The sequence below is a fragment of the Neopelma chrysocephalum genome, unplaced genomic scaffold (genome assembly GCF_003984885.1).
Source record: "Neopelma chrysocephalum unplaced genomic scaffold, ASM398488v2 Primary Assembly neopelma1_103b, whole genome shotgun sequence".
Lineage (NCBI taxonomy): Eukaryota > Metazoa > Chordata > Aves > Passeriformes > Pipridae > Neopelma > Neopelma chrysocephalum.
In genome coordinates, this window is record NW_020897767.1 from 299,169 (window position 1) to 319,916 (window position 20,748).

Here is a 20,748-nt window from a genome sequence, read left to right on the forward strand (position 1 = left end):
CACAGAACTGACCCTGATGGGGAGCAGCACAGAACTGACCCTGATGGAGAAGGCACAGAACTGACCCTGATGGAGAGCGGCACAGAACTGACCCTGATGGGGAGCAGCACAGAACTGACCCTGATGGAGGGCAGCACAGAACTGACCCTGATGGAGAGGGCACAGAAGTTACCCTGATGGGGAGCGGCACAGATCTGACCCCGATGGAGAGGGCACAGATCTGACCCTGATAGGAGGGCACAGGACTCACGCTGATGGAGAGCACGGGCCCCGCCCGGTACATGGCGTAGCGGTCCGAGCCCCCGCAGATGTCCGGCAGCTCCTCCCCGGCGCCCGCCAGCCCCAGCTCCCGCCGCATGAACTGCGCGAACGCCCTCATCCTGTTGGGGCTGCCGCCCACGCAGACAAACTGGAAATAAAATAGCAATATGTTGCTACTTCTGAGCTAAAACGGGCAGCAAGAGTCGGGCTGAATGTGGCCGTGGTGGCTGCGCCAGACGCGTCTCCCCGGAGGAAGCAGCGGGATGTGCTCCCTCGGCGGCACTCGAGGGACATCGGAACAACTGAGGGTCCCAAAACCGGGGGTTAACATGAAACCCAGGCTGCCACTCCATCAGGGTGCTGACTATGCTGGGTCCAGCTGCATGGACTTGGGTATCAGTCCCAGGCTAGAAAATCTCACATAACTCAGCAAATGTAGGCTGTTAGTCTCCCCACTGACAGCACAGCAAACCCAGGCGTTGGAGGAACTCCTCGCTGAATTTATTCTATGGACAGTGCTGACTGCAATGACTGAGCACTGCTGATGGCACAGAGACCGTAAAGTCAGGGAGGAAAAAGGACAAATTTTACATATTAAAGGAAAAAACGGCCCTTGAAGGTAGGAGGGGGTTGAGCATTTGGCTGCAAGGGCAGCAAGGCTGCTGGTCCTGCTGCCAGGGTGCAGGAGAGCAGGAGCCCACAGGAGCAGGGCTGTGCTGAGGCTGTGCCAGGCTGCTCCAGCCCTGGACGCTGCAGCTCTTCCCTGCACCGCTGGGAAAGGCTCTGGTTTGAAATGGAAGTGGATGCCATCATGACAGGCTGATTTTGACAGCAGGTCTCAGACAAAAATAATACATCCTCCTCCCCTTGTCTCCAGTAGATGATGAGCAAATGCTTTGGACAAATGCCTCCTCCGTCTGTTCTCCAACGTGGGGCCAATATAAAATCAGGTTTTATGGAGCTACAGGTTTCTAAAAGGATAATTTTCTGTTGGGATTTCTGCCCAAAACAAGCAAGGACAAACAACCTCCCTGCCCAGGCTGCCCTGGGTGGCTGAGTCCCCTTGTTGAGCAGCCAGTCCCTGTTCTGGAAGGAGCATCAGCAGCAGTGGGGCCCTGGCAAGGGTCAGCAGGGCCGTGGGACATGGGACTGGAGAGCCAGTGGAGGGGGGAAACTGCTGCCTCACTTTTGCACCTGCTCTTTACCTTTATGTCCCCAAACATTGCTGGCAGGTTGTGTGTCTTCGTTCCCAAGTCCAAGTGGTACAGGATGTCCTCCTCCATCGAGTCCAAGTGTGGGTTTTTAACATGGACAAACCCACTCCTGTGGGGAGACAGGGAGGAGATGGGTTGGGGTGCTGGGTAGTGCCCACAGGGCAGTCTGGGGAACCTGTGAGGGTACACACAGCCCTGATGTCGTGGGGATGGGACAGAGAAAAGCCACCTCTGGGTGGCACCTGGGGCAGCTGCCTTTCTGCTCCAGGCAGCCTCTTTGACACCTCTGTTATATCTGTGTATTTGGCAAAAAAATATTTCTTTGTATTTATCAGTTTTGTCAATGGCAATTTTAGCTCTTTCCCTCACAGAGGTCTGCCAGCAATATCCAGGGGCAACGTGCTGTGCTGTTCTGTATATGTGACAGCTTATTAAGCTCTTAGCAAATCAAGGTTTTGCACTTGTATTGTCCCAAATAACTGCCTGGTAGGATGGGTGCAAGTTAAATCCAGACTTTGCAGGCAGCAGGAGGCTGGTTTGCTGTCCCTTCCCACCTGCTGTAAGAGATGGGAAAAAACTAAATAACAGTGCAGGTAGGTTTTATAAATGAGGCTTAAACAAAACCCAGAGAACATTTTTCTTGTCTGATTAAAACAAATTCAAACATTCCCCTGTTACTCACCCTGAGTAACCTGTTGTTTCAGTCATAGTGGCTCTACCAGAGTCAGCTGCAAGTGATCCCCTGCTGAAAAGGTAAGGAAACCACCCCCTGTGTCCTCAGCCCTCGGGGTTTGGAGCTCAGAAGAGGTTTCAAGGGGCTCTGCAGGGGCTTAAATACCTCCCGTGCTCTGTGTGGCTCCTTGGCCCGGTCCCCATGGCCCCTCGGGTGCCAGGGCTCCTCCCAGACGGGCTCTTGGGGCCAGTGCGTCACCAGTGGCCTCGACTGGCAGTGGTGGGGCCGGTGACCTGCTGGCCTCAGGACCAGTGACCTGCTGGCCTCAGGGCCAGGACTGTGTGCCCTCTGGCCAACAGGGCAGGCACATGTGCACCCCGGGGTGATGGGGTTTGTCCAAGCTGGCTGTCACTGTGTTCCCACCCTCAGCTGTGCCTCTCTGGGCCCTGGGGACCAAGGGGCACTGGTGCCTCAGACACCACTGGTGCCCCGGACACCGCTGCCGGCCGTGCCGTTCTCTGGCCCCAGTCAGTGCAAATCCAAACTTCCCTGCATTTTGGGGTGCACAAGGACAGAGTTTGGGCTGTAGCCAACCTCCAGCCCAGCTCAGAACAGCTCCTGACCTCACTCTCAGCAGTGCCCAGCCAGAGGTGTTTGCTCTCACTGTCCCCATGGCCCCTCTGCAGCCCAGGAGCCCGTCAGGACCATGTGTGGTCAGGGCTGCTGGGTCAGCCTTGCTCCAGAGCAGGGGGAGCCAGAGCGTTCCCGGGGCTGTGAGAGGACTGTGGTGCTCCCTCAGGAGCGGGAGGAGACTGGAGATACTGGTCCTGCTGCCTGTCCCAACGACAGATGTGGCACTGGAAGATATTTAGGCAGTGGCGGGAGGGGCAGAGTCTGGTATTTGCTGTTGGCCTCTGGGAATGGTAGATGGAAACTCTGGTTAATTAGATAAGTGCTAGGTAATTAATTACTGGGTGAAAGTACATCCTGTGGGGCTTGCTTGGACCTGGCATCCAGGCAGTAACACAGCCCTACTTCACTAGTGGGGCAGGGAAGGAAATTGCTGTAACTGAGGCAGCCTTTTGCCAGGCAAATGCCCATTTTGCTTGGCAAATGCCCATCTAAACCCCTTAAATTGCAAAACCCCATATAAGAATAAATCAACATTGCAAACCAGTGGCCCAGGAACATGTAAATTGGGTACCTTGCCCAAGACAGGGTCAGGATGGCTCTGAGAAAAGGAGGGAGCAGAGCCTTTAGGGATATTTCAGGCTGGCTGGAGTTGTACCAAAGGCAGGCTGGAAGGATTTCTCTGCTCTGATGAAATTCTCCCTCCCCGGATGCTGTTCACATGTGCCTGCCAAAGCTGACTTATTACTGACGCTCCACAGCACTCCTGAAGAACACAGGGCTGGAGACTCTTCCCTTTCAGAGGTGCTGGAGGGAAAGGTGGGGTTTGTCAGAATGACAGATGGGTGGGTAGACAGCTGGACAGACAGCTGGACATGTGAGTTGTCCTGTGGCAGGGAGGGAGTGTGTACAGCCCCGTGCCAGCGCTCCCAGGAGTGGAGGTGGCTGCTTGGGCTGGTAAAGGCAATGTTTCCATGTGTGCCCCTTCTCTGCCTTCGTGGTGGAGTATTTCTGGCCACACCTGGCAAGGTTCAAATCATCCCTCAATAAAACATTTTCCTGGAGCACATATACAACTTCTTAAGGTAAATATTTCCTTATGAACTAAACAGTGTTCCAACACAGCCAGGGGCCATTGGGACATCCCTGCCTGGTGGTCAGTGAAGCCCCATCCCTGCCCCACCACGGCCTCTGCCCCCAGTGTGCTCATACCCTGCCTGGGGCAAAGGGGAGAGATTTTGGAGGGTGGCCCTGCTGAGTGAGCAGGCACAGAATCCCCTGGAGCCACAGCTCTGTCTGGAATGGCAGGCTGAGAACTGGTGTGTAAGCAATGTTCCTGTGGTGATTGTCCCTGCTGTGCCCAAGGTAAAAGGAACAAGCGTGTTCTGTTTGAGTAAACATGATTACATCAAGGGAAACGGTTGGATTGTGCTTTTGGCTTCCCAGGACTGATGCCAAGGAGAAGGGGCAGCGGCTGCCACAGCCGTGCAGGTTTTGGGGCCTGTCTGGCCAGTACAAAAAGCCCCTCACATTTGGTTCCCTCATTGGTGGTTATTTTTCTCATGGTCATTCTCCTTTGGGATGGCTTTCAGTGTATCCCAAACTGAAGTCTGGCTGTTCTTCTCCTACCTCATGCTTGCCATGGCAGAGGAATGAAATGGAATGGAATAATAGAAAAGAATATAATAGGTGTATAGATTAGAATAATGGAATAGAATAGGATTGGATAGAGTAGAGTACTAAAATAAGTTACTTTCAGTTGAAAGGGACCTGCTGTGCTCGTCAAGCCCAACCACCTGCCTGTCTCCCTTCCTCGAGGCAGACTGGGGAGGTGGGGATGGTGAGAAGCAGAGAGCACTGCCCCGAGTGAGTGTTTGTTTGTGCCTGATTCAGAGCTAAATCCATCCTCTGCGAGTGCCAGGCAGTGGAGCTGTTAGCCTATGCGCTGGAGGCTGACAAATAGAGCCCGATGAAGGCTCCGGCACAGGAACATACGGCAGCGTAGACAGGCTCTCGGCAAGGGAGGAGCTGGGGAGAGCCAGCACTCCCGCGCCATCCGACACCTCTCGTCATGGTAAAAGCTATTTTAGAGCAGACAGGGATGGCAGCCTGTGCACCACAGGAAGCTCCCACCGGCTGCGTCCTGCCAGGGCTGTGCAGCCTCTGCTCCCGACAAGCCCCAGCAGCTCCTTCTCCACTCAGCTTGTCTCTGCCTTCCTCCCGCGGTGCTGCTGCTGCAGCTCCCCGGAGCTGCCGATGGATGAGATATTCCATCAGCCTGGAGCGCAGCCCCGTCCGTGTCGAAGGCCGGCAGCCCCCGGGGGCTCGGGCTGGGCAGGAGGGACAGGTTCTGCCCGTAGCAGGAGTGAGCTCCTGCACCACCACCCCGGCAACTCAGGTGAGCTTCTGCTCACCCCGGCAGTTCTGCAGGGAGCTGATGAACATTCACAGTGCAAGGGATGTCTGGTGCACTCCTCTAGTGATGATTCCTGGCAGTCGGAGTAAGGGAGCAGCAGAAGCACCAGGGAGTGCTTTACCTGACAGGAGCAAGGCCCCGTGCCAGCAGCACGGAGCTTTCCCCCTCCCCTTCCCAGCCCTGTGCTGTGCAGCCAGAACAGCAAACACGGGGGGCAAAATGTGGATTTTTATCAGCTGTTCGTTCTGGCTCCGTGTTTTGCCTTGTTTATTATGGGTATAAAGCTGCTCCTGACGTCGGGAGCAGTCAGTAAAACACTCTCCGGAGGAACCAGGCTCCACAAACCCTCGGGGCACGCGAGTAACTGCAGCTTGTCAAGACATGTTTCCCCCGAGGTGAAGTACTGCCACAAACCCATTTATTCCAGGCAGAAATCAGCTGCCTGACGTGTGTCGCTATTCAAGGAGCCGTTGATCCGCCAGTCCCGCGTGGCTGCGCCGGAGGGGCCGGGAGCGCTGCTGGGAGCGCTGCGGGAATGTTCCTCGCAGCTGTGGACAGGGCTGAGTCGCTTTTCCCTCTGTCCCCTCTGTAGCCTTGCTCACAGCGTGTGGGATTCACGGTGGGGAGGGCAGGAGACCGGCCCGCCCTGCCCGGGTGCTGTGCCCACGCTCTGGGTGTCCCGGGCTGCCCGGGAGGTGCGGGCACAAGGGAGGCAGCCACGCACACCTGCCCAGGTTCAGGGAGCACCAGGCTGGTCCCCCCACACCTCGGGAAAAGGGCTGCAGTTGGGTTTAAATCTGCCGGTTTCTGGCTGGGGTCGGCGCTGGTTTGCTGCAGGTTTGCTGCAGGTTTGCTGCAGGAGCACAGGCCCTGCCCCGGCTCTGCCCGGCTCCCGTTGTGTCACTGCTGCCCACGGAGCCTGTCCTGGACAGCCTCTTCCCCGGCCCCGCTCGGATCTGCCTCGGCAGCAAACGCTGCTTTTGGCATCTTGCTTTTCCCAAGGCCGAGTTCCTTTCATGCCTCGAATTGAAATGAGAAGGAAAATGAGCAATGGGACAGTTTGGCAACAGGGACCCCTCGCCCAGTCTACGGTGGGTTCACCCTTTCCCTCTTCGTGCTGGTTTTTGTTCCCTTCGCCCTGTGGGGATGGGGATGCCGACCCAGCCCTTCACACCACGGGGATGGCATTGCCAGCAGGTTCTTGGCTCGCTCCATCCCTCTGCAGCCAGCAGCAGCCCCTCCCCAGCGGCCCCACATTCCCTGGTTTTCTGCCGGGAGCACCCAGAGAGGCTCGTGCGGGTGCCCAGTTTGCCGGGAGGAGCAGGGCAATGGTTCTCCCTCCCCGTGCAGCCCGGCTGCGGTGGGAGCAGGCACGGGCTCGGTGCTCCCCGGTGCTCTCTGCTTGCTCCCTTCCTGCCCGGCGCTTCCCTGCTCTCCACGCTCGGGATCCAGATGGTGCCTGGCTTTTTCTTTCTTTTTTCTTTCTTTTTTTTTTTCCTTTTTTTGTTCACGCGGGTATTTTTATCCTTTCGTCCTTCGGTCTCCGGGCTTGTGGGTGCCTGTTGCAGCCGCCGGTGCCTGTGGGTGCGGGCAGGAGGGAGCGCTGGGAGGAGATTTCGGCGATGAGGCGAATGACGCAGGGCGCAGCTCACAAAGCCGCGCTGCTCCTCAGCCCCGCTCAGGGCTCAGAAACGGGACGAGGAACAATTTCTCTTCAGGCAACGTCTGGGGGTTGGGGTGGCCGTGCCCCAGCCCTGTGCCCCCCAAAGCTGCCCCCCTGCTGATGGGGTGCCCGCGGTTGGGGCAGGGCTGGAGGGGGGATGAGCTGGTCCTTGGCCCGGCAGCGGGGGGGCTCAGCAGTACCCGGTGCATCGCTCCATGAGCTGCATTTGTCAGGCTCTGAGTTCCCTCAGCATGGCTTTGGGACAGTTTCCTGCACTCCGTGGGGGCTTCCAGCAACGACAGACTTACACTGGCTCCACTGTTTCAAAATGAAGCATCCAGACACTACCTTATCCAACTTTATTGAGAAGGAAACGAGTAAAGGGAATAAATGCTGGTTCTAGAGGAGTCCTGCTGGTGCTAGCTCTGCTTTTCAGTGCCCTGTGGACACACATGCAGGACCATGGCAAGACCATCCCTCCCTTTGCTCCCTTTTCCCTGCACCCAGATCCATCAAACAGGCTTGAAGTAGGTTTGGGTTTTTTTCTTTCTTTTTTCGAACACTTTCTTTCCTTTTCCCTGTATTTAGCACATTTTCTGATCCCAGGACCTTTCTCCTTCTCCTCCAGGGAGGCTGGAGAGGGAGGGTTTGTCCTGCACGCCTTCCTGACCTGCTCTCCTGCTCCACTGATGTGGCAGCCCAAGCCCCCAGGCACTGGGCCAGCCCTGGGCAGGCAGAGACCATGGAGCTGGAACCAGGTGGGAGAAGCATGAGGGGGGTTAAAAATTATCACATTAAAATCAAAGTGGTTTCTTGCAACCTTCAGGACACATCCCTGCCTTTCTCTGCAACTCTGAGGACCAAGGACCTTGGTGATGGAAGTAGGAGATCTGGCAGCTCCACAGCTCCACCAGGGTTTTTAAGGTTTAAAACCACCAGATGTTGCCAAGGCTTCCTGGAGGCTTGTGGTCAATGAAGGCAGGAACATAGAAAGGCACCAGCTAAGGCTGGAGGCTGGAAGGGAGCAGGAATTAATGGTCATGTGTCCTCAAGGGTGCCCACGACCCCATGAGCTGATTTTGGAAAATGCAGGTGAAGGGGATGTGGTCAGGTGTGCACACCCTGGGGAGGGGCTGGGTGGGGTGGGGCTGCTGGCTGTGCTGCAGAGGAGATACTCAGGAGGAACAGCCCCGTGCCAGGCCCTGTTTCCAGGATGAGGGGTTGTGTTGGTGCCCAGTGGGCTCTGTGCAGCCAGGGCAGTGTGGTACCAAGGGCATGGGGTGGCAGGACAGCCCTGCTCCTTCCTTACCCTGCAAACAGGGCTCAGAAGGTCCCTTCATTGCTGTCACTCTTCTCCATTAACCCCAATTAACTACAAATGGGAGAACATGTGCCAGATGATCCATAAGACCCCTCCTAATCTCCCGGGTGTCTCTGATGGCCGTGGATCAGAGGCACTGTTGGTGCCAGGGCGGGGGATCTCTGGAGCTGTGCGAGGTGTGGGACTGAGGAGGTCCAGCCATTCCAGAATGCACAACCACCTCCTGCGTCAGCAGAGCTGGGGCTGGGCTGCAGCGTGTGCGAAAAGATATTCTGCAATACCTTAATTGTGGTTTAAATTACAGGCCCAGAGCATTAAGCTCCATCAGATAAAGCACGGGGCAGATCTGCCGGAGCACATAAACCTCTGCCCATCTGCAGCGGGACGTGCAGGGCCGCACGGCGGGGGCTGCCGGGGGTGGGCAGGGGTCCTCTGCGGCTCCCGGGACGCTGCCGGAGCTGGGAGGCTCCGAGCGATGTCCGTGTGTCCCAGAGCCGGGCACTCGGAGCAGGAGCAGCCGCTGCCGCCCCATCCCTCCTGTGCAGTCCCAGCGCCGACTGCGGCAGCGATTCCTGCTGTGCCCGACCGCGAGTGCCCGGGGAAAAGCGATCGCTAATGAGGGGATTAATGACGGATTCCGCGTCCTGTCTGCCAAGAGTTAATGTTCAGAGGAATACTTTCAGGTGCCTTTCCGCGTCTCCGGCACGAGGCTGGAAGGAAGGAGACAGGTGCCACCTTGTGTGGAAACGTTTCTCCGTGCAGGGCACAGACAGAATTCCTTTCCCTTTTTTTTTTTTTTTTTGTGACGTCGTTGCTGACTCCTCCCTGCCGGCAGGACGCGGCCAGCCCTTCCTCAGCCCCTGCCAGCTGTTTAAAGCCGCGGCAGCTCGGAACCCTCAGAGACCTGCCCGAGAACGCGGCTCGCTCGGTTACAGCAACCTGAAACCCCGACTGACAGCAGGGGCTGCCCGTGGATGAGAGACTGGACACGATTTGGAAACATGCACTGGGACCAGAAACCACCCCCGTGCCCTGGGCTGATCCCACAGGGATCGTGGGCAGCAGGGCAGGGGGGGATTCTGCCCCTCTGCCCCTCAGGTGAGACCCCCCTGCAGAGCTGCTCCAGCCCTGGGAACAGCAGCACAAGGACGTGGAGCTGCTGGAGAGAGTCCAGAGGAGGCCACGGAGCTGCTCCAGGGCTGGAGCCCCTCTGCTCTGGAGCCAGGCTGGGAGAGCTGGGGGGGTTCACCTGGAGAAGAGAAGGATCCAGGGAGAGCTGAGAGCCCCTTGCAGGGCCTAAAGGGGCTCCAAGACAGATGGGGACAAACTTTTTAGCAGGGCCTCTTGTGATAGAGCAAGGGGTGATGGTTTTTAAAATAAAAGATTAGAGATTTACAGTAGATATTAGGGAGAATTCTTGGCTGTGAGGGTGGTGAGGCCCTGGCACAGGTTGCCCAGAGAAGCTGTGGCTGCCCCATCCCTGGGAGTGTTCAAGGTTACACAGTGTTTTGTCGCTGCTTCCCATCCCCCTGCCCAGCTCCTCCTATGCTCTGGAGCTGAGCTCTGGCAGCAGCACTGGGTTCTGGGCTGCAGCACATCCCAGCCTTGGTTCATCCTGTGCCCAGGAGTTGTGCTCCCAGGAGGGACCCCGCAGATTAACAGCCAGATGGGTCACGATGGGCTCACCCAGGGAGTCGGGCTGTGCCCTCAGCTGTGCCCTCAGCCGTGTCAGTCACAGGAGAGCTGAGGAAATCTGGGCCCTCCCAAAGTGCTTTATTTAAATACCATGGTGTCTCAAGGCACACGCTGGCTGTGCTGGGCTGTCTGCCCTCTGACACACTGCTGGGTTATTTCTGTCACCTCCACTAGTGACAGACACCCTCCCTCTGTCCCTTCCCAGCTGTCCAGAAGCATCACAGTGAGCACTTTCGGCTCTCTGTCCTGAGTCAAACGATGAATCACGTGTCTTCCCTGCTCCAACCACTTAATCAGCTAGTGGAGAGGAAAATAAACGTGATTCCTGGCTTTATGAGAATCCCTGGATGAGAACTGTCCTCACCATGGCTGCTACTCCCTCAGCCTGTCCTCCCTCTGAGCCGCTCAGGCCCTGGCCCTTGCTGCTCTGACCCCACTCCCTGTGCTTTGGAGGCATCAGTCCTGCTCTCTGCTGGCAGATATCACACAAGGGTGGCCCAGTCCTTGCATCCAGCACCTCCTCTCCCTCCTAGGTCCAGATGGAAAAGCATGGGTCAGGGCTGCTCCAAAGTACTTGACACAGTTTTCCGGCTCCACCTCCAAGCAGAAGGAACCTGTCACAGAGAGGTGCAGGTGACAAGACCCTGCTCCATGTGGAGCTGTGCTTGCTCTCCGTTTCCAGGCAGTTTTGTGGACTGGTTGCAGTGGCAGCAGTGGGAGCATCCAAACACACGCCCTGGCACAGGCAGGTCTGGATCAGGCACTTTGAAGCACCTTCTCTCTGCCCGTGTGTGGTTGTGGCAGGCTGGTGACTGGCTGGTCCTTCTGTTCCCTCCTCTCCTCCGCCGCACGGGCCAGTTTGAAAACCCTGCCCTGCCCTCGTGTGCCGGCACTCTCTGGGTGCAGCCGGCCCCGGAGCCCACCCGGGGCTCCCCGAGGGCCGTTCTGGTGCTCCCTGGCTGCCCCGGAGCTCTTGCTCGGGCGGGCACGGCTCTGCCCTGGTACAGCCCCGACAGCAGCCCAGGGCAGGGCTGGGCAGCCCGCAGCTGAGCCTGGCAACGGGACACGGACAACATGTGTTACGAGCCCTAGAACTTAAATATTTTGCTGCTACAAATGTTAGCAATGAGAGCTCTCGTTACATTAAAATGCCAGATGACAGAAGCAGAGGCCAAAAAAAGCTCCTTCCCAGCCAAGCGGGAGGAGAGGGAATGACTGCGCCAGGGAAGCCGGCGGGATGCAGGGCTGGCACAGGGGACAGCACTGCCACGAGCGGGGCACTGAGCAGGGGGCTGGGTGGGCATGGGCAGGGTGCTGGGCATGGCACGGGCAGGGGCACTGGGTGGGGCACCAGCACCCAGAGCCTGCGGGGCTGCACGAAGGGCAGAGCTCACCCGTGTCCTGCCTTGGGTGTTTGGAACGGAGATGACCTCGCTGGCCTTTCCACCCCAAACCCTCACACAGCCGGACTCCCCTGACTGAGAGTTCCCTTGGGCTGAGCCTCGGCCCGCGAGGGCTCCCCCCCGAGCTGGGGAGCAGTTTCCATAGTTTATATTTCGACATAATTTCAATACATTCCAGTTGGCTGTTCCTGAATAACACCCGGAGCAGAAAGGAGCTGCACAGCCGTGTGAAGGGAATCTTTGCAATTAGAGAACTTGAGCACTTTTGGGTGGGTGTTTTGGTGAAACAAAGCACTGCATGTGATGGGCTTGGAAAGCACAGGACTAATTACCAGAGCTATTTTAAAAAATGGCATGAAAATGAGTTATGCTGCTAAAGCTCAGATGCAGGAACACGGTCTGCTTAATTTAATAATGCTGTGTGATTTGTGTAAAACTGAACTGGTGGCAATTATAGGTGATTGTTAATTACTGGGAGCTGGGTTCTCCTCTCTGTGCTCACGCTGAATCACACCTGGCTCCCTGATGGCCCAAAGTCCGTGGGGTTTGTGATGCAAAGGGGTGCACGATGTAAGGACCCGAACAAGGAGATCGTGGGAGGTGCTTGGGGTGAGCTCTGCAGAACCCACGGGACAGGAGGCGAGTCCTCGCTGTGCTCCCAGCCCTGGAGGGTCCCGGGCAGTCCGTGGGAGCTGGGCAGGGAGTGGAGCTGTCGGGACAGGCAGTGGAGCTGTCGGGACAGGCAGTGGAACTGTCGGGACAGGCGGTGGGAGCTGTGCAGGCAGTGGATCTGTCGGGACAGGCAGTGGATCTGTCGGGACAGTCCGTGGGAGCTGTGCAGGCAGTGGAGCTGTCGGGACAGGCAGTGGGGCTGTCGGGACAGGCAGTGGGGCTGTCGGGACAGGCATCGCCGGCTGCCCCGTCAGCCCCAGCGCGGCTCCGGCCGTGACTCACCCCCTGACTCACGGACGCCTGATGGAATCTGTGCACTCCCAGGCACACCGATCACAGCTAAACATTAAAACAAGCTCTTTAATTTCGAACCCGAGTGCTTCCCGGGGTTTTCTCAGCAGCTGTGCTCAGACCAGTGCTGACTGTACACTGGGAGGGGGTGGTGATGAAACGTTGCTACATTGCAACAGCCAGATTTGCTTATTTGCATATATATATACAGAGATGTATATTTAGAAATTTCCCCAAGGCAAGAGAAAATAATTCCTGACAAGCAGCAGCTTGGAAGGTCACCTGGATTATTATTCCTGTACCACAGCTCACCTCAAGCCCATAAGCAAAGTCTTTATGTCCCAACGTTAATAATGCTAAAGAGTTAAAAACCTCACCAGCACTGAAGGCAATTATTAGGTTGGCTTTGTCATGCACAGCCTTGTTTCATATGCTGTAACTAAATTACAATTTATTGTGTATTTTAGAAGGAATAACAGTGTTAGTTTGTGGGGTTTTTGCTGTTGGGCTCTGTCCAGCCCCAAGGCCATCCCCCCACGGTGCTGGGCCTGGCCTGGCCCCCCAGCCCTGCCCATCCCCTCCGGTGGGACAGGACAGCACTCAGCACCCTGCAGAGATTGAACAGACATGGGAGTCTAAAGGGAGATGGTTCTACCAAGTGAGGTGACTGGGCTGGGGTCCTGCAGCTCCTCAGCCTTCCAAACATTTTCTCTATGGCATCTTTTAGCTGTGTGAGCTGTTCCTACACTCCAAGAACATTGTGGAATGGTCTGACTTGAAATCCCAGCTGCTCCGGAGAGAGGCAGAATTTATGAAGTACCAAGGCAGTTCAGGTTACCATGGAAATAGTTTCAAAACAGAGGAGCCTGATTTTGCTGTGCTCACTGTCTGGGGAGGGTTTCTCTGTGGAAGGATGACAGGGCGAACCTGCCCCACAGCTCAAGGTGTGCTCTGCATGCCTTGTGTTCTGGGGCCCACAGACTTCTGAGGAGTGTGGTATTTGCATAACGTTAATGGTTTTTTTCTGATGTCTGTGCGTGACAGTTTGAGCCCATAGTGCTCCTTTCACATGGACATGCCATTATTACACCTGATTAATGCAAACATTACCTGGGAAGAAGTTCCAGACTGTGTCGTGTCACGGAAAGAGCCACACGAGGTTCTCTGCCAGGAACTGCAAGAGCCTAAAATTTAATCATACTCTGCACCTTGCAGAGCTGTGCAAAGTCAGCTGTGTATGAATACCCTTATCAAACCCATCCCACCTTCCCTTGGAGGACTGCGGAATACCTGATGAGCCGGGAGCTGTCCTGCCCTCCCTGTGCCAGCCTGGGGCACAGGGACAGCCCTGTGATCCTCCCCAAATCTCTGTCAGCAGCAGAACCAGTGCTCCTGACTCCGAGACAGCACTGCCAGCCACTAACCCAAACACCCTGTCATGATATCCCTCTCAGACTCCAGCCCTGCTTTTCTCCCCACATAGCATTATTACAGATAAAATTCTATTTACAGCTGGAATTTCCTAGCAACACTCATGATACTGAAGAAAAGATAACTAAAAAATCCCTGCACCTGTTGGAAAGCAAATTTATTTGTAAAGATGCTTATGATGACAAACAAGAAGGATAGAAAAATAACCCTGTTTACAGATTATGCTGAGATTACTTCAGCAACCTAATTCTTCCCTCTCCTTCACCATTAATTAGAAATCAGCAGCATCTAAACTGATGTGATCCAGTTACAGGAGGCTGTGGGCTGGAGCTGACAAGACCTAATTCCAGTTCCCAGCACTGGTTCCTCCCCGTGGCTGTGAACGAGCACTTAGCAACAGCTGTCCCTTGGAGAGCCGTGCGTGGGTTACTCAGTGACAGGCTCCAAAATTCGTGTTCTTCTACCAGACGTGAAGCAGGAACTTTTCCAAGCAAAGTGCTTCCAACCCCTGCGGCTCCTGGTGTCTCCCGGGAGCCCCCCAGCCTGCCATTAGTGAGGGGTGGCTCCTGCAGTGTCCCCCGTGGTTGTGAGCTCTAATAACCGTGTGGGATACGACTGTCAGAAGTGCTTTAGGCTGCAAATAAGCAGGTGGGTGTTCAGGAGTGTTGGCTGCCAGCACCACCTGTGGAGCCTTGAGGGAAGCTTGGCACTTCTGGAAGTGTAGCTGTTTGGCAGGATTCTGAAAAGCCCTATTAGATACCCAACCTTTAGACTTCTCTTTTGGAAAATGGTCCTTGTTAGAGCTGTATTTTCTCCCAAGGAACACCTACACACGAGTAACTTGAATGTCACATTCAGCTACTTGGCAGCACACTATGGAAAATCACTGGCCCTGTGCTGTTGAGCCAAATGTAGACCTATTTGTGTTTTTAAGGGAATTAGTATTCTTTTCTCTGTTTAAAACATTCCTATTACTCATAGTGAGTCAAATCCTGGCCCCATTTGGAGAGTGGTGCATAAATGGGCTGCATGTACAAAGGAGCTCCGGCAGGAGCACTTCCCAACCCCTCCGTGCACCTGCCTTTTCCCAAGGGAACCGATGTCCACGTCCCGCCCCGGCACCACGGCTGGGATTGCTCTCCCTGCTGTCCCAGCCTGAGTCATGCTGTGCCTCCATGTCTTCTGCTCCTGCCCAGATCTGAGTCCCTCCCCTCCTGCCTCACAGATGCTCATGGCACTGCTTGGGAAGTGCTGCATGTGTGGGGGAAAAGCACGACCACGTCCCTTGTCCCACACGAGCAGTGAGGGAGGGCACAGCGTGCCTCTGCTCCAGCCTGAGGCACCATCCCAGGAACAATTAGGTTGGAAAAGCCCTCCCAGCCCATGGATCCCCCCTGTGCCCGATGCCCCCCTTGTCCCCCAGCCCAGAGCACTGAGTGCCACGGCCAGGCCTTCCTGGGACACCTCCAGGGATGGGCACTCCAAACCTCCCTGGGCAGCCCCTGCCAATGTCTAAGGGACACTGGAGGGGTCTCTCCTCCCTGTGCCCCCACAGCTGCAGGTGGTGGGTTGGCCCCGGGACCACGAGGGCAGCCCCACACTGATCCCACACCGATCCCAGAAGGAATGTAACAGCTGACAGGACGGTGTCACCCAGCTGGAGCTGCTGGGGTGGTGGGACTCGCCCTCCCTGCTGCCTCCCGAGGCTCTGCCATCCCACCACTGCCCTGGGGAAACACAGAGCAGCGCAGGGATGCACACCCTGAACGCCAGGAACGGTCAGAAGGTATGTGGAGCACCAGGTCAATAATATTTGGGAATTTCTGATGTACTTGGTCCACTCAGGATTGTTCAGCCTTGTTTAAAATGTAGGATTTCATGTCCTTCATTCATCATGTCACAGTGTAAGCGCTCTGTTGATGGTAATTAGATGCAACTGTTCTGGAAAGTCGCTGTATTTTCCCCTTTAGGAAGAAACCTGTGCCTTTCCAGGAACCTCACTGACATTTTCTTAGTGCAGCTGGCACAGGGACATGGTTCCACCCAAACCAGTCAGACTGAGGGTGTTTGCATCATGGTGACCTTAATGTACCCCAAAGCTTAATGTACCCATGGTCCATAATCCAATTCTTGTTGATGACACTGAAAGAAAGTAGGTTTAGATTAGATATTAGGAATTAGATTAGATAATGGGGAGAAATTTTTCCTTGTGAGGGTGTGGAGACCCTGGCCCAGGTTGCCCAGAGAAGCTGTGGCTGCCCCTGGATCCCTGGAAGTGTCCAAGGCCAGGTTGGACGGGGCTTGGAGCAACCTGGGCTGGTGGAAGGTGTCCCTGCCCATGGCAGGGGGTGGAATGAGATGGACTTTAAGGTCTCTTTCAACCCAAACCAGTCTTGTATCATTCTATGACATGGAGTATGATTGAAGTACCACGGTTGAAAGAACACATGATTTTGGGAAATTCGTTCAAGGGTTAAACTGCAAGAGGAATGAAGTCACCTTCAACCTTCAAAATTATGACATGACACTAACTAGTTTATGAGTAATTCAGTGTGAAAATTGGAGTCGGATTATTTTCTTTTAGAAAGTGAGACACATCAGTCTTGTACCAGGATATTTGCAGTCTGGCTCAGCCCTGTGAGGCACATCTGCAGTGCTGGGTCCAGTCTGGCTCCTTGGGACAGGAAGGACGTGGAGCTCCTGCAGTGGGTCCAGGGGAGGCTGCGGAGATGCCCAAGGGATGGAGCAGCTCTGGGAGCAGCAAAGGCTGAGGGAGCTGGGGCTGTTCAGCCTCCAGAGCAGCCCCTGAGAGGGGCCCTCCCCAGGCTGTGTCAGGGGCTGCAGGGAGGGGCAGAGGATGGCCCAGGCTCTGCTGGGGGGGCCCAGCAATGGCACAGCAGGAACGGGCAGGAACTGATGCCCAGGAAGTGCCACCTGGACAGGAGGAAGAACTTCTTTGCTGGGCAGTGACCCAGCGCTGAACAGGCTGCCCAGAGAGGGTGTGGAGTGTCCTCACTGGGGATGTTCCAGAACCGCCTGGACGCAATCCTGCGCCGTGTGCTCTGGGACGGCCCTGCCCGAGCAGGGAGGCGGGACCCCATGGGACACTGCGGTCCCCTCCGGCCTGACCCATGCCGGGATTCTGGCCGTGTTCCCCTGGTGCGTTCGGTCGGGATGGGATCAGGCCCCGCGCCCCCGGCCCTGCCCCGCGTCCATCCCCATCCCCGTCCCCGCCTGCAGTGCCGCGGCTGCCCCGCAGGGGGCGCTGTCGGGGGCGGCCGCCCGGAAGTGACGCGCGGCCGTTGCCGGGTCGGGCGGGCCCCGCCCGCGCTCCTTTGTCAGCGGAGCCGCCGCGGCCGCCCCATGGCCCCCATGGCCCCGCCGGCCTGAGCGGGACCGGCCCCGCGCCTCTACGGGTGAGTGCCGCCACCGAGCGGGACGGGCCCGCCGCGCTCCCACCCGCCGGGAGCGGCTCCGCGGCGGTACCGCCGCACCGGGGAGGGTCGGTCCCGGCCCCGGCCCGGCGGGAGGGTCGGTGCCGCCGCCCCGGGGGTCTCTCCGGGAGGGTGTCCCGCGGTGCCCGTGCCCGGGCGGGGCACACGGGGCGCTCACTGAGCCCCCGGCCCGGGGTCGCCGGGGCTCTCCCGTTCCTCTCCCGTTCCTCTCCCGTTCCTCTCCCGTTCCTCTCCCGTTCCTCTCCCGTTCCTCTCCCGTTCCTCTCCCGTTCCTCTCCCGTTCCTCTCCCGTTCCTCTCCTTCCCTCCATTGTGCTGGTGTGGCCGGGGCAGAGCTCAGTTCTCGTCCCGGGGGCTGCCCTGGGGGCGGTGGGAGCGGGGCCGGGGTCTGCCCGTGTCACTGCGGCACGTCCGTGCCTTGGTGGGGAGGGAGAGTTACGGGCCAAAGTCTCCTGTGCCAATTCATCTGCTGAAGGCGCTTCTGCCCCTGCCGGACCTGCTGGCGCACAGAGGCGGCGGGGTCTGAGCCCCCGGGTACCCCCAGCCAGCTCGCCCTGGGCTCCAGGGGCAAGGAGGGGCAGCGGGATGTGCCCCTGGCTGCTGCCAGGGCTCGGGCTGGAGCGGGAGAACGCTCCTGGAGCAAGCTCAGGTCGGGTCTGTGTGTTAACCTGGAGGCTTCACATGCCGGCCTGTGAAATCTGGGCACGAATATAGTAGGGAAAGCTGCCTGGGCAGTCTTTCCAACTCTGTTAATCCAGAAAAATGCATAAAAATAACCTCTTTCCAGCAGTACTTTTACAGTAAGCTGGGTTTAAACCACTTTGTTTCCCAAAAATTGAGAGAGAATTTCACCTTCAGCAGGTTCTGAAATGGTTGGGGTTTATGTAGGTGTGCTGGAGCCACCAGTGCCTCAGGACAGTGTTACTGGTGGGAGCTTTCAGGTTCAGGACTGAGCTCCAGAACTGGCACTTTTGTACAAAAACACTTTTTAGGAACAATACATTGAGCTTTGGAAAGAGAACAGGTTCTTGTCCCAAATCTCACGTGTTTTTATGGTCTGCATTGAATTAATCTCAGCCTCTCGTTTAAGAAACTCTGTGGCTGTAGCAGTTTGCTGTGGGCAATGACAAGTCTATTTTTAACCTTCACTTTTCTTTTGTTTCCTGTAATCTGATCTTTGCTGTGATCCTTATACTCATCTTCAGAGGGACGGTTGTGACCTGGAATGCAGCAGGCACTTTGCAAATGCTCTCCGAGCTCTGTCCTTGAAGGGCTGGAGCTGTTTGAACAGTGCTGGGTGCCTTGCAATTGAAATGGGAAAGCTGCAGTCCTGGCTGTGGAGAGCTCTCAAGTGCAGGGCTCGGGCCTTTGATGGCTGAAACTTTTTTTTTTTTTTGAGGAGGTGTTACAGATCTGTTTTAAGGAAACAAAAAGTTCCTGTGTGCACTGTGCTCCCCCCAGGAGGTGTTAAGTGTGTGCAGTGTTTTGAGAGGTTTGCTTTCTCTCAGGAATTGTTTGCTGGGATAAGACCTGCATTCCTCTGGTTGGGGGGGTGGGGGTGTGCTCCTTGCCCAGTGGCCCAGGACTGGGAGTCATTCCCGACTGTAAATCTCTGCCTGTTTGTCTCCATGCTGAGTGACAGATGTGTTTCGGTCTGTCTCCATTTCGAGACAAACTTTAAGGTCTGTTGCTGTGAGACAGATCACCCCTCAACCATCTCAGTTTGTGAATAATCAGCTCTTACAGGCCTAAATCGTAGTTAGGCCAGAATAAAACTGTGTTATATATTTTTAGTTTTAAGGCTTGTTACATATCTCAAAGTTTCAAGCTGGGAAAGGGAAATCCTGCTGGCGATGCTTCCAGAGGTGTTGCTGACAGTCTCCTTAAGTTCCACTGCCCGGGAATTCTACTGTTTTTTTCATGACTTATTTTAGATTAGGAAACTGAAAATATTTTGGTTGCAGAGCCGTTGAGGTTGTTACCTCATGTTTATGCTCTGCAGAGAATAGGATGGCGCTGCCTTAGTTACTGACAAAAGAATTGGTGAAGACCCAAATGGTGTGTGCAGAACTTCAGCCTCACCCTCCGTGGGCATCACTCATCAAGGGACTTTGGCCATATTGTGTTCCTGGAGCTCGCAATTCAACACACTTTGAGACATGAGAATTCTATTTTATGCCTTAGTAGATGGGTATTTGGTATTCTGGTGATTGTTTACGCTCTTGACGCATACGAAGTTGGTTGCATTTGTTCTGCTGAGGCAACCTGCTAAAGCTCACCTCTAACACGGAGTAGAAGGGTCCTTCCTCAAGAGAATGTGAGTGTGTGGAGGAACGGAGGTGAAAGGGGAGGGCTAAATATAGCCATTTCCTGCAGAGCTTATCTGCCTTTGGAGGCCGCCTCTCCAAATGGAACTTGTGTCTTCCAAGCCCTCGGAGAGGGTGGGAAGAGAACATGGGTGGGGGAAAGAACACCAGTGGGGTGTTGTGGGTGGGTTGTGTTTGTGGTTTTTGTTTTTTCCAGCCAGCTGGTACTCTGAAGTCATGCTTAAATTTAATGAAAGCCTGATGCTAAAATAGGATCTAGGGACAGCCGTTGTAAAATAATTAGGCACCCGTTCAGCCCCCTTGTCCCTGCCAAAAAAAAAGGCTGCTCGAATTCATTTACAGTCTTGGTATTGGAGCTCTCAAATGGGCATCTTGATCTCTGGTTATGTGTATAAACAGGTTAAAACCCTGCCTCACTCAGCTGTGCAGCTGTGGAGCTCCAGCAGGTTGCAGTGGTGGTGCTGCACGCGGTGATTCCCGAGCGCCTCTGTGGAGGAGGGTTCACCATGTCACCGGGCTGGGTGGCAGGCTGGCCTCCACCAGGGTGTGTTAGGGGATGGATTAGTTGCTTTAGGACCTGAGGGCAGTCAAGACTGAGGCAGTTTAAGAGCATCTTAGTTACAGAGGTGAATGACACTGTCAAAAAGCTCACCTTTTGAACTCTGCTGCCATAGGTTCTGTGGCCACATGTTGAGGGCATGAGATATTTATATGCTGTACATACCTGTACATATCTGTAAGGTGAGGAATAATGATGTTTCCTAGCAGTGTTGGAAAGCTGACTTTGCATGGGTTTACGAAGTATTTTGGGATCGTGAATTTATAAAATGTTGTTGACTGTGAAATGTGTGGAATTCCATGGAAATGCTTTCAAGAAATTCCTTTTTTTCCCCCTGTGTTTGCAACCAAAACACAGTTTTAGAGTAATGCTTTCAAAGGCATAGAAGTCCAGTCAAACAGCAGTAAGTGGCTGTAGTGAAGTAGTTCTCTGTTAGACTGGACCATGAGCATGCAGGTGACCCACCCCCAGGTGAGGTTAACATGGGCTGTTGTGGAATTGTGTGTGTACAGACAGTGCTCACAGGTTCCAGTCTCAGAGGGATTTGCGTCTGTACCTTGCTGGTGTTCAGAACACGCTCTCAAAGTTCTCCTCTCACAACAGGATCCACAGAGAAGGCTCTGTGGTTATAAAGTAGCACTGAACTCCGTGGGATGCTGTTTGCTGGAAGGAACATCAGGAGTGTGCCTGTATTCCTGGTGAAGTCAGTGGGGACTGTTGATTCCTGGTGAAGTCAGT

General features: G+C 55.5%; 2 protein-coding genes across 4 annotated transcripts in view; one reads left to right on the plus strand and one right to left on the minus strand.

Annotated features, from left to right (window-relative positions):
* Positions 1 to 2,325, minus strand: part of UPP2 (uridine phosphorylase 2) — a 7,548-nt gene extending 5,223 nt beyond the window's left edge. For 2 of the 3 annotated variants that reach the window (XM_027695839.1, XM_027695840.1), the window contains exons 1-3: positions 2,158 to 2,325; positions 1,467 to 1,584; positions 251 to 409 (exon numbers count right to left, since the gene is read on the minus strand). In XM_027695839.1, the coding sequence (XP_027551640.1) occupies positions 251 to 409; positions 1,467 to 1,584; positions 2,158 to 2,183 (303 nt within the window). In that variant the 5' untranslated portion in view covers positions 2,184 to 2,325. The remainder of the gene's footprint in view (positions 1 to 250; positions 410 to 1,466; positions 1,585 to 2,157) is intronic. The other variant, XM_027695841.1, reaches the window with a different exon arrangement.
* Positions 1 to 20,748, plus strand: part of ACVR1 (activin A receptor type 1) — a 65,940-nt gene that overhangs the window by 2,162 nt on the left and 43,030 nt on the right. The window lies entirely within an intron of this gene.